General features: G+C 41.0%; 1 protein-coding gene across 1 annotated transcript in view; it reads left to right on the forward strand.

Annotated features, from left to right (window-relative positions):
* LOC111968394 (WD repeat-containing protein 25) overlaps positions 1-13,179 on the forward strand; it is a 40,008-nt gene that overhangs the window by 6,971 nt on the left and 19,858 nt on the right. The window contains 1 exon segment of the mRNA XM_070445069.1: positions 1,434-1,581. Within this exon segment, the coding sequence (XP_070301170.1) occupies positions 1,434-1,581 (148 nt within the window).

A 13,179-nucleotide genomic window follows, 5' to 3' on the forward strand; every position in this document is an offset into this window, starting at 1 on the left:
ATGTTACCTTTCAGATGCCTCAGGCTTAGTATCTTTTCTTTTCCTCTTGGTTAAAAAAATAACTGTGTGGAAAGGCACTAATGGCTGTGGCTAGCTTCAGTTCTCTGTAGCTATCGGCTCTTTGTGTGTTCTGACTTCTGATTGGACTAGATGAGACGGTAGAGCACCTCAAGGTGAAAAGAGACTGACAGGACTTATTAAACTAGTGGTCCTGTCATATCATCACAGGCTCTGCCTCTGGCTCACCTGCTCATGACAGCGAAGATCCATCACAAATAGCTCTGGCTGTCCACCAAAGCCGTTGATCTAGGAGGCAGACATGTTTTGTAGCTAGCTGTCCACCAAATGCCAAAGCCGTTGATCTAGGCAGACATGTTTTGTAGCTAGCTGGCCACCAAACACCAAAGCCGTTGATCGAGGCAGACATGTTTTGTAGTTAGTTTGAGGGTTTGCTTGTGGACTTAATTTAGCATAAAACCCTTGAGCCAATGTGCTCTTGGAGGCAAATGCCTTTTGAAGATGCTTGATCTACAGAGGAGAGTTATTTTAATATCCCTCCTGCATAAACATTATAGGTAGACTTAGCAATTTGACAGTGGGGCAGGCAACTTCCTCTTTAAGAAATCAACAACAACAAAATTGATGCCTTCAGAAAGGGCACATGTTAGAATATGCCAGTAGTGTCCATCTTGGCATATTTGAATCCTGTTGTTATTGTTTCTGTTGATGATGATGTCTCTAAGCAGGAAGTTGCCCTGCTCTGTGTGATGTCATAGCCAAAAACGGGTGGTGCAGCTGTAAGGTGTTTACCCTCATCATTCGAACAACAGAGTTTGTTACCATTGTGAGTAGGCCTCTATGTGTTTCAGTGCTAAAATGGTTGTTACACCAGAGGTGGGAAAGAATATGTCCCAAGTTGTTGAATAAAAGAACCGAGGCGACCCTTTTTAATGTAGGCCGATTTGATTTGAAGTGAAGAACTGCAAAAGAAACTAATGAGTATCAATGTATTATAGAGCATTTTTCTTTTCCTCATATCATATATCATTTATAGAGAAATTGTCCAGCCTCTGGTAACAAAGACTGAAAGCCGCCATATTGCTGATTATTTAGCCGTATGGTGAAAGTGTGAATGTAACACCTTCTTAAAGAACATTAATTTTCTGATACAGAATAATGTGATGAAAAGCCTCTTTGTGCTCTCTCTGTGCGGCGTATTCGAATTCCCATTACAACTGATAAAGTGCCTGACTAATGTCTAATTAACCACTGCACTGTGTTCAAGGGTGTATTCACTAGGAACCAAACAGAACCAAACACTAAGAACCAAACGATGAGAGCCCAACCTGAATTTGTCCAATAAGAAACTCTTGTTTTCATAGGAAAATATTTTGCTACGGTGTTCACTAATGAATACACCCCATGTGCTGCAGATTTGGGAATGTGCAGAGAGTGGGTGGTGCCTAATGGTATACTCCTCCCACTCACGGGCGGTGTGAGATGCCTGTTGGTTCCCCTGTGGGCGACGCCTCCTCACTGGCTTCTTTGACAACACAGCCATGGTAACTGCAGTGGAGACAGGTGAGCAACGCTCTCTTTGGAACAATGGAAGTCACTGGTATTTTATATTAGTTGCAAAACATGCCTTATTCTAAAATTGATTCAGTCTTTTTTTTCTCATCAATCTACACATTATGCCCCATAATGAAAAAGCGAAAATAGGTTTTTAGAATTTTTTGCAAATGTATTAAAAATAAYCAACAGAAATATCTTATTTAAATAAGTATTCATAACCTTTGCTATGAGACTCAAAATTAAGCTCAGGTGCATCCTGTTTCCATTGATCGTCCTTGAGATGTTTCACCAACTTGATTGGAGTCCACCTGTGGTAAATTCATTTGGAAAGGAACACACCTGTCTATATAAGGTCCCACAGTTGACAGTGCATGTAAGAGCAAAAACCAAGTCATGAGGTCAAAGAAATTGTCCGTAGAGCTCCGAGACAGGATTGTGTCGAGGCACAGATCTGGGGAAGGTTACCAAAACATTGAAGGTCCCCAAGAACACAGTGGCCTCCATCATTCTTAAATGGAAGAAGTTTGGAACCATCAAGACTCTTCCTAGAGCTGGCAGCCTGGCCAAACTGAGCAATCGGGAAAGTAGGGCCTTGGTCAGGGAGGTGACCAAGAACCCAGTGGTCACTCTGACAGAGCTCCAGAGTCCCTCTGTGGAGATGGGAGAATCTTCCAGAAGGACAACCATCTCTGCAGCATTCCACCAATCAGGCCTTTATGGTAGATTGGCCGGACGGAAGCCACTCCTCATTAAAACACCCCACTTGGAGTTTGCCAAAAGGCACCTAAAAACTCTCAGACCATGAGAAACAAGATTCTCTGGTCTGATGAAACCAAGATTGAACTCTTTGGTCTGCATGCCAAGCGTCACGTCTGGAGGAAACCTGGCACCATCCCTACCGTGAAGCATGATGGTGGCAGCATCATGCTATCGGGATGCTTTTCAGCAGCAGGGACTGGGAGACTGGTAAGGATAGAGGAAACAATGAATGGAGACAAATGCAGCCAAATCCTTGATGAGAACCTGCTTCAGAGTGCAAAACGACCTTAGCCTGAGGAAGGTTTACGTTCCAACAGGACAATGAGCCCAAGCATTAAGCAAAGCAACGGTGGAATGGCTTCAGAACAAGAATGTGAAAGTTCTTGAGTGACTTGAACGTCTTTGGAAAGACTTGAGGACTGCTGTTCAGCTCCGCTCCCCATCTAACTTAACAGAGCTTGAAGAAATTTGCAAGGAAAAATGGCTGAAAATCCCATAATAAAGATGTGCGAAGCTGATACAGACATACCCAAAGCTACTCAAAGCTGATACAGACATACCCAAGGCTACTCAAAGCTGACACAGACATACCCAAAGCTACTCAAAGCTTTAATCGCCACCAAAGGTGCTTCAACAAAGTAGTGACTCAGGGGTGTTAATACTTAGGTAAATTAGATATTTCTGTATTTCATTTGCAATACATTTGCAAAAATGTCTAAAAACATGTTTTCACTTTGTCATTATAGGGGCATTGTGTGTAGATGGGTGAGGGGAAAAATTAATTTAATTCATTTTTCATTCAGGCTGGAATAAGTCAAGGGGTATGAATACTTTCTGAAGGCATTGTACCACAGATTCTGCAAGGTCCAACATCTGATTTTGTATATTAGACCATTGAAAATGCCATATGTGGGGGAAAAAGCTAACCCTAACCCAATTATGGAAAATCGTTAAGACAATTGGCATTTGATAAGTGTGTAGGTGATCAGATTGTGCACTTAAAAACTGTCTAATAGCCAAGGTTAATGGGAAATCTTGTCAAATCCTCTTTGGAGTAATCCATCCTCTTAATGCATGTTATCCTATTTTCTTAAAAGCTCAGTGCATTTGAAATTGTGATTTCTTCTGTTTTTATATATATCTTCACATTATGATGTTGGAATAATACTGGAAAATTATGATAATGCCGTTTTAGTGTAAGAGCTGTTTGAAAAGACTGCCTGAAATTTCAGCCTGTTTTGGTGGGATGGAGTTTTGGCCTGGTGACATCGGCAGGAAGTAAATGAGTTAATATACCAATGAGAAAGAGTTCAACACCTCTGCCAATATCAGCTACTAGTCAGTTTTCACCTGCCCTCAGACCACTCCCAGACAGTCCTAGCAAAATCCTTCCTTGAGAAATTGCTCTTTGCAAAGAAGTTGTTTCTTTTTTACCCTTTTAATTGAAGATAATCACATTTAATTGTTAACCAGAAATTATTTTATATTGAGATATAAATGGCTGCGTTGGACCTTTTTAAGTGTGTTTTATCAACTGTAAACACACTTAATTGTTTTCTAAACAAACAAGACACCATTCAGTAGGACAATGGTTTAAAGCTCCCAGTGGTGCTCCATCTCTTAGGCCTCCACATTCATCCCCATGTTGAGTCATCTCTTAGGTCACCACATCCCCATGTTGAGTCATCTCTTAGGTCACCACATCCCCATGTTGTGTCATCTCTTAGGTCACCACATCCCCATGTGGGAGGTCATTCTTAGGTTCACCACATCCCCATTATGAGTAAACTCTTAGGTCAACACATTCATCCCCATGATGAGTCATCTCTTAGGTCACCACATCCCCATGTTGTGTCATCTCTTAGGTCACCACATCCCCATGTTGAGTCATCTCTTAGGTCACCACATCCCCATTATGAGTAAACTCTTAGGTCACCACATTCATCCCCATAATGAGTCGCTGCAGTGTGCACCTCCTCTCCCCGTGCGGCTGTCCAATCTGCCAATAAAGCCCCTAGATAATTGCTTCGCCCTCCCATTAAATACCCTGGTAGCTCGGAGTGGTGATCGATAGCAGATCCACAGGCAGAAGCCAGCATGCCCACACACCCCCAACCAACCACCAACCCACAAACACCAGCCTGCTGTGACATCATCTCCTGTTTACCCTTCCTTTTATTGGTAACAGAGTGTATTCATTCAATAAGGGACCAGTGACCCAATGACTGTCCCAGCAAACAGGGGATGTCCTAAGGACATAAGAGGACGTTCTCGTTGGGCTTTTAGGGAACGGTATCCCACAGATACTCTGAGAACGTTCTTGAAAATAATATGATGTTTACCTCAGTTTAGTTGTGACTTGCAACAGAAAATTACAATAAGGATTCTTGATGACCATTTGGCATGACTGTTGGGCTCTGTCTGTCAACCTTTCCTTTGGCAGGCCAGCACTCTTGAATACCGGTATGCTGTGCACCTTTAACTGGCAGGCAGGATACTAGGCTCCCTTGCAACGCCTGAGAATCCTCAGCCGCAATGGCCCGTAGTACTAGATTTATGTTCGTCGTGATGACGCATTCTGGTGAACGGCCACACCCGAGGTATTGAGATAATTAGAATATCAATGCAGCGGTGTTTGTTATGTCTGCGCTGACAGTCACAAATTCATATATATGTTAATAGCAGAGCTGGGGCAGTGGAGCTGGAGTGGCGTGCTTGTGTTTGGAACATCAGCTCGTAATCAACAGATGTGATTCATTGGCTCTTGATGCTCTTCAATAATGTAGAGGCTCTCAACCGCAACGAGGAAGGCTGGGTTGTTTAGAGGATGGGCCCTCGATCAAAACAGCACAGCTCTTGGCTGTCTGACTGGCTGTTAGAGAACCTGCACTTACATTATCTGAACCCCTGATCTCAATGGTCGAGAGTGAGGTACCTCAACAAATGCTCTGCCATTTATATTCATGCGAATGGTACCATGTTTCCACCTTTCAAAGAAATCTTAAGTGTTTCATCCGTCTCAAGAAGCTCTGTCCCATTCATTCAATTTGTTGAGTCCTAAGGCAGTCGTATTTGGCCCACAGAGTGACTGTCACAGTTCAGTAGCGAGAGAGAGAGAGAGAGAGAGAGGGGAGGGGGGGGGGGGAGGGATGGATGGAGGGATGGATGGCGAGTTGAATAAATTAATTTCATTTGAATGGTATTAGTGAGAAGTGGCAGCTGCTGCTTTGGATTTTCCAAGCTGTTCTTGGGCCAGTGGGAATGAAAGCGACTGGCAGAAGACATGCCTGCAGGTAGAAGTTTACAACAGGAACTGTTTAGACTTTGCAGGGCACTTTTTGAGCCCCCCCATCCAGACCTGGATCCCACTGCTGCCACCAAATGTAAGATAGCGGATCCCTACGTCGTAAGCATCCACTATCTTACGTTTATGCTTTTGTTTTTGGCTTCATTATGCTTTTGCCTTCAGCCAGCCATTGTGTTTTTGGAAGATTATGCCTTGTAGGAATGTATTTGATTGGGTCATAATACGGTATGTAGATCAACTACTAGTGCCCTGCTTTTTGTAAAGCTTATTATGATGTTTGTTTTAGCCCCCAACTATCTTCAATGTTCTCTCTCTCTTATCATATAGGCAGTGACGATGCATCATTCAGAGCCCCACCTGTTTTGAGCCTCATCTGTTTAGCCCCCCCCCACATAAAATATATATATATATACAGTACCAGTCAAAAGTTTAGACACACCTACTCATTCAAGGGTTTTTCTTTATTTTTACTTTTCAGGCCTCTTTCTATACCACACAAGAAGGACCACTGCGACACCTTCCTGTTTAAGTGAGCACAGCAAAAGGTGAGTCCAAAAATGTATTGTATCCTCAGCAATCTACACATAATACCCCAATCACAAAGCGAAAACAGGTTTTTAGAAATTGTTGCAAATGTATTAAAAATTAAGAAGTATTCAGACCCTTTGCTATGTGACTTGAAATTGAGCTCAGGTGCATCCTGCTTCCCATTGATAATCCTTGAGATGTTTCTACAACTTGATTGGAGTCCACCTGTGGTAAATTCAATTGATTGGACATGATTTGGAAAGGCACACACCTGTCTATATAAGAGCAAAAACCAAGCCATGAGGTCGAAGTAATTGTCCGTAGAGCTCTGAGACAGAATTGTGTCGAGGCACAGATCTAGGGAAAGGTACCAAAACATTTCTGCAGCATTGAAGGTCCCTAAGAACACAGTGGCCTCCATCATTTTTAAAATGGAAATAGTCTGAAACCACCAAGACTCTTCCTAGAGCTAGCCTCCCAGCTAAACGGAGCAATCGGAGGAGAAGAGCCTTGGTCAGGGAGGTGACCAAGAACCCAATGGTCACTCTGACAGAGCTCTAGAGTTCCTCTGTGGAGATGTGAGAACCTTCTAGAAGGACAACCATCTCTAGCACTCTACCAATCAGGCCTTTATGGTAGAGTGGCCAGACAGAATCCACTCCTCAGATTAAGGCACATGACAGCCCGCTTGGAGTTTGCCAAAAGTCACCAAAAGACTCTCATGAATGCCAAGCGTCACGTCTGGAGGAAACCTGCCACTATCCCTATGGTGGTGGCAGCATCATGCTGTGGGGATGTTTTTCAGCAGCAGGGACTGGGAGACAAGTCATAATCGAGGCAAAGATGAATGGAGCAAAGAACAGAGATCCTTAATGAAAACCTGCTCCAGAGCGCTCAGGACCTCAGACAGGGGCGAAGGTTCACCTTCCAACAGGACAACGACTCCAAGCACAAACCCAAGACAGCGCAGGAGTGGCTTCAGGACAAGTCTCTGAATTTTCTTGAGTCACCCAGCCAGAGCCCGGACTTGAACCCGATCAAACATCTCTGGAGAGACCTGAAAAAAGCTGTGCAGCAACGCGCCCCATCCAACCTGACAGAGCTTGAGAGGATATGCAGAGAAGAATGGGAAAATCTCCTCAAAGACAGGTGTGCCAAGCTTGTAGCGTCATACTCAGGAAGACTCGAGTCTGTAATCTCTGTCAAAGATGCTTCAACAAAGTACTGACTAAAGGTTCTGAATACTTATGTAAATGTGATATTTCTGTTTTATTTTTAATAAATCTGCAAACATTTCTAAAAACCTGTTTTTGCTTTGTCATTATGTAGTATTGTGTGTAGATTGATGAGGGAAAAAAACAATTTACCAATTTTAGATGAAGGCAGTAACCTAACAAAATGTGGAAAAAGTCAAGGGGTCTGAATGCTTTCCGAAGGCACTTTATGTATACTGTTTCTAAGAAAGGAATGCTAAGTGTATGTTGTGTATTAAGCTGTTAATGTGCCTCACCCTAATAATTTGGTCCCTTTCCCCCTCATAATGTAGCCTACTGTTCTGAATTGGTGGTGCACATGTAGCCTATAGTCTGCTTGAGAGAAATTTTATCATCGAATATTGTAAGAGCTTTAATTGTCTGCTTATATGCCCCCTTTATTTATCCTATGGTTCTGACCTGGTGTACAGGGAGAATACTGAAGAACGGCCCATGTTCTGAATTCTTTCACTGTACATTTCAAAAGTGCTAAACAAATAGTAATATTGACTATGTCCCCCCTAGCTCACTCATTAATGTCTTAATACAAATTACAGATTGCCTCTTATCCGCTCGTCATTCCCTTATGCGATAGTTTGTACATCTAAATTGTTAGTAGAAACCACATTTGTTTAATCAAGTCAGCCATATCAGCTATGTTTTTTAAAAAGTCAGTAAATGAGGCTGAATGAACTGTTTCGCTGCCAGACAAGGCTCCGCTGATAGCCAGGTGTAGTGGTGGTAAGGATTCACTCCATGGTGTTGAAAAGAAAGCTCTGCTGTTGGGACAGCTGTACGTAGGCCCTAACAGTTTGTGGGCACCATTTATCACTGTTATAGTGCAATTKATGTATTGTTTAGTGTTGTGTAGTGGCTTGGCTGGCATGCATCTAAAATATATATTTTAGTTTGCTCCACCAAGATTTACATTGCAAAATCGACACTGCATGTAGGCCAGCGTTGAGGATCAGACAGCTTTTAATGTTCACTGGCTTTATTTTAGGAGTTCAGAGAACAGCTCTAGCACAGGAAACAGTCTCCTCCCCTTATCTTCCAACTTCGCTAAGCTAATTAACGTTTCTTAATTAAAACGTGAAAGGCCTTATTTATTATGCAAAGGGTTCTGACTTCTCATCATCGCCCCAAACATTAACTTTGAATCTCAATGACAGATCTAAGATCTCTCCCACATCACCATGGGGGGACAGCCATTAAAGGCGAAGACGGGAAATGCACCCTTCCTGGCCACACGCCAGAAMAAATATTCCACAAACTTTGCTGATCGTTTCCTGACCGGTGAAACGTAATGTTAGAACAGAAGTGAACATTTAGCCTGTTCTGGGAACATTTATTTTTAGGTTGCAGGGAGGTTCTGACAACGTTTACTCTGGTTGCTTGAAAGTTTTTTTCCTGGCAGGTTTTATTAACACATACGTTTGTTTAAGGTTGTTGACAAATGTTCTTAAAACTTTCACTGAATGCTTCAATAAGACTTTTAGTAACACTCCAAGCACAGATAGGACAGATGGAAATGAATTTCCTTTGACATTAATCCTCCAAACACATGTGTTTTTTATTGTGGACACAGCATCAGTGAGATTCTGTTCTCTATCTATGGAATTAGTCCACTACGCCATTTTGTACGCATACAAAGCTGTCCTTTTTAGTCTATTCAAATTGACCCCATTTCAAAGGTCAAGTGTGACCAATTAGTGGGCGCGGCCAACACACCTGAACACACTAACAAGATTAGAGGATAAAGAGAGTTTTGTTTCCATGAGGAAACCTGTAGGAAACGTTATGCTGAAATATTGACATTTCCATAGAAGAACGTTGTTTCTTAAAGTTCTCTGAACTATTTGAGAACTTTCCCAATGTCAAACCAGTTGGAGAACGTTCCTAGAACATTACCAAAATCTTAATTAAATGTAACCATGTTCAAACTTTTTGGAAATGTTCTATTAAAATAATGAAATACCAAGAATATAAAGTTTTTTTTTGTCAAGTTCTTTTAATGTGCTGAGAATGTTCCAAAGCCAAGAAACTATCCTGCACAYAAAGTTGTGGGAAGGTTGTATACAAAATAACCATAGGACAACCACACTCTCACCAAGCTCTAAGAAACATATGGTTCTCAGAACGTTATGTGCTAGCTGGGAAGAGAGTCCCTTGTCTCTAGTTATTTTTTATATTCATGAGCCCGCCTTGACTGACAGCTGTGTGAATTGCCTATGTCAAGCAACTTTGATGCAGTGAGCAGTATTGCAGTAAAATCATCTCTTAAACAAATTTGTTGATACACAAAGCAACTCAAACAACATTGAATCAATGATTATCAATTATTAAAAAAAAAAAAAAATGTATACATCTCCCGTTTGGCATGTTTGAGGTGATGCAGTTCACAGCAGCACTGACGGATGTCTTGACTTGACAACTGAATCTGAGTTTTGAACGACCCTTCCCCCCTTTTGTTCCATGCCAGCTGAAGACCTAACTAGCCAGTAACTAGCTAACACCAGATATAGATGAAAGGGGAAACACTCAGTGCCTTCAGAAAGTATTCATACCCCTTGACTTATTCTACGTTTTGTTGTGTTACGGCCTGAATTCAAAATGGATTCAATATTTTTTTTCACCCATCTACACACAATACCCCATAAAACAAAGTGAAACATGTTTTTAGACATTTTTGCTAATTTTATTGAAAATTAAATATATAATTGTATCATTTACATAATTATTCACACCCCTGAGTCAATACTTTGTAGAAGCACCTTTGGCAGCAATGACTGAGTCTTTCTGGGTACAGTAAGTCTCTGAGAGCTTTCCACAACTGGATTGTGCAACATTTGCCCATTGTTCTTTTCAAAATTCGTCAAGCTCTGTCCAATTGGTTGTTGATCATTGCTAGACAACCATTTTCAGGTCTTGCCATAGATTCTCAAGTAAATTTAAGACAAACTGTAACTCGGCCACTCATTCACTGTGTTCTTGGTAAGCAACTCCATTTGGCCTTGTGTTTTAGGTTATTGTCCTGCTYAAAGGTGAATTAATCMCCCAGTGTCTGGTGGAAAGTAGATTGAAGCAGGTTTTCCTTTAGGATTTTGCCTGTGCTTAGCTCCATTCTGTTTCTTTTTATTCTGATAAACTCCCTAGTTTGTAACGATTACAAGCATACCCATAWKATGATGCAGCCACCACTATGCTTGAAAGTATGGAGAGTGGTACTCAGTAATGTGTTGTATTGGATTTGCCCCAAAGATTTGTATTCAGGACAAAATGTTAATTGCTTTGCCACATTTTTTGAATGTTTTTGAATATTTTTTATTCCTTCTTTTCACTCTGGCAATTAGGTTAGTATTGTGAAGTAACTACAGTGTTGTTGATCCATCCTCAGTTTTCTCCTAACACAGCCATTAACCTCTGTAACTGTTTTAAAGTCACCATTGGCCTTATGGTGAAATCCCTGAGTGGTTTCCTTCCTCTCCGGCAACTGAGTTAGGAAGGACGCCTGTATCTTTGTAGTGACTGGGTGTATTGATACACAATCCAAAGTGTAATTAATTACAATTACAATTAATAACTGCACCATCTTCAAAGTGATATTACATTTCTGCTTTCTTTTTAACCATCCACTAGTAGGTGCCCTTCTTTGCGAGGCATTGGAAAACCACCCTGGTCTTTTTGGTTGAATCTGTGTTTGAAATTCACTGCTCGACAGAAGGACCTTAAGGATAATTGTATGTATGGGGTACAGAGATGAGGTAGTCATTCAAAAATCATGTTAAAGACTATTATTGCACACAAAGGGATTCCATGGAACTTATTATGTGACTTGTTAAGCAAATGTTTACTCCTGAACTTATTTAGGCTTGCCATAACAAAGGGGTTGAATAGTTATTGATTCAAGGCATTTCAGCTTTTAATTTTTTTAATAATTTGTGAAAATTTCAAAAAACACAATTCCGCTTTGACATTATGGGGTATTGTGCGTAGGCCAGTACCCCATAAGGGTTAGGCGAGTTATTAAAAACATCTCAATTTAATCATTTTTTAAATTCAGGCTGTAACACAACAAAATGTGAATACTTTCTTAAGTAATTTTATAAGTATCTTTGCCATAGATGAATAGGGTAAACCTTTAATTATATTTGTTGACTACCTACAGTCAAAATCTGGTACCATCAGAGTAGCTACCTAGCTGCATAAACCACGCCCCTCTACAAACACACCTTCTCAAATGTCGGCTACAAGGCGGTATTAAATTAGGTAAGAGAATATCATGTTGCCATTGGTGTATTAAAAAGAGAGTTAAGGTGATGTCACCTTGTCCCCTTAATAATGAATCCTAGTGTTTGACATGGGGGAGGGGACCAGTACATTTATGATCAAACTTTATCAACGTAGAAGCAACAGCAAATGTTCATACTTTGGTCATCATACTTTGATCTGGTTTCATCCAAATATCATCCTATTTCATGAAAACATGATTTTGACTGTACATGAGTATATCATGTACAATTCTAATTATTATGCTTTGTTGAACTGATTGAACAAACTCATTTTTTWAAACTTATTTGTGGTGTGGTTTTTACAAGTTTTTTATTTGTACTGTTTTGTCTGTCACTTATTTACTGGGTGTGAAAAAATATTTTTAAAAAAATTATAAAACTAACACTGGTGAGGGGAGGTTATTATAGTTTTGTGAATTCATATTTGTTTTAAATTCAGTTTAGTTTCAGTTCATTTTCAGACTTGATTTGCTAGTTTTTATTTTGTTTGATAAAAACACCAATCCAAGCTTTTTTAACTTTAGTAGTAGGTGTGAGAAGAATCAAGTACCTTTACCTTTATCTGACAGAAAGAGAGAGCAAAAATCAAAAAATGYAGTCATGGCACATTTCACATGTCATGCTTATGTAATATTGAACATGTATCACTGACTAACCCCCTCAAATAGGGTTCATGAAAACAGCTGCAACCGCAAAAACATACAGTGCCTTCGGAAAATATTCWGACCCCCTTGACTTTTTCGACATTTTGTTAGGTTACAGCCTTATTCTAAAATGTATTAAATATTTTTTCCCCTCATCAATCTACACACAATACCCKATAATGACAAAGCAAAAAATGTTTTTAAGAAAGTTTTGCTAATTTACTAAATATAAAAAAGGGAATTTTCACATTTACACAAGTACTCAGACCCTTTACTCAGTACTTTGTTGAAGCACCTTTGGCAGCGATTACAGCCTCAAGTGTTCTTGGGTATGACACTACAAGCTTGGCACACCTGTATTTGGGGAGTTTCTCCCATTCTTCTCTGCAGATCCTCTCAAGCTTTGTCAGGTTGGATGAGGAGTGTTGCTGCACAGCTATTTTCAGGTCTCTCCAGAGATAATCGATTGGGTTCTAGTCTGGGCTCTGGCTGGGCCACTCAAGGACATTCAGAGAAGCCACCCCTGCATTCACCGACGCTAGAGCGACATCATTGAAGTATACCGAGAAAAGAGTTGGCCTGAGAATTGAACCCTGTGGCACCCCCATAGAGACTGCCAGAGGTCCGGACAACAGGCCCTCCGATTTGACACACTGAACTCTATCTGAGAAGTAGTTGGTGAACCAGGTTCAAGAACAGTGCAGAGTGTTTGGGGATTGTCGGAGTCAGAAGGACGAACGAGCGGGGGGGTGTTCGCTTTTCTTGCGTTGCCGGGTCCGGGGGGGGGGTTGGAAAGTTGCTGCAGGGGGTGCTGAGATGTT

The sequence above is a fragment of the Salvelinus sp. IW2-2015 genome, linkage group LG9 (assembly GCF_002910315.2).
Source record: "Salvelinus sp. IW2-2015 linkage group LG9, ASM291031v2, whole genome shotgun sequence".
Classification (NCBI taxonomy): domain Eukaryota; kingdom Metazoa; phylum Chordata; class Actinopteri; order Salmoniformes; family Salmonidae; genus Salvelinus; species Salvelinus sp. IW2-2015.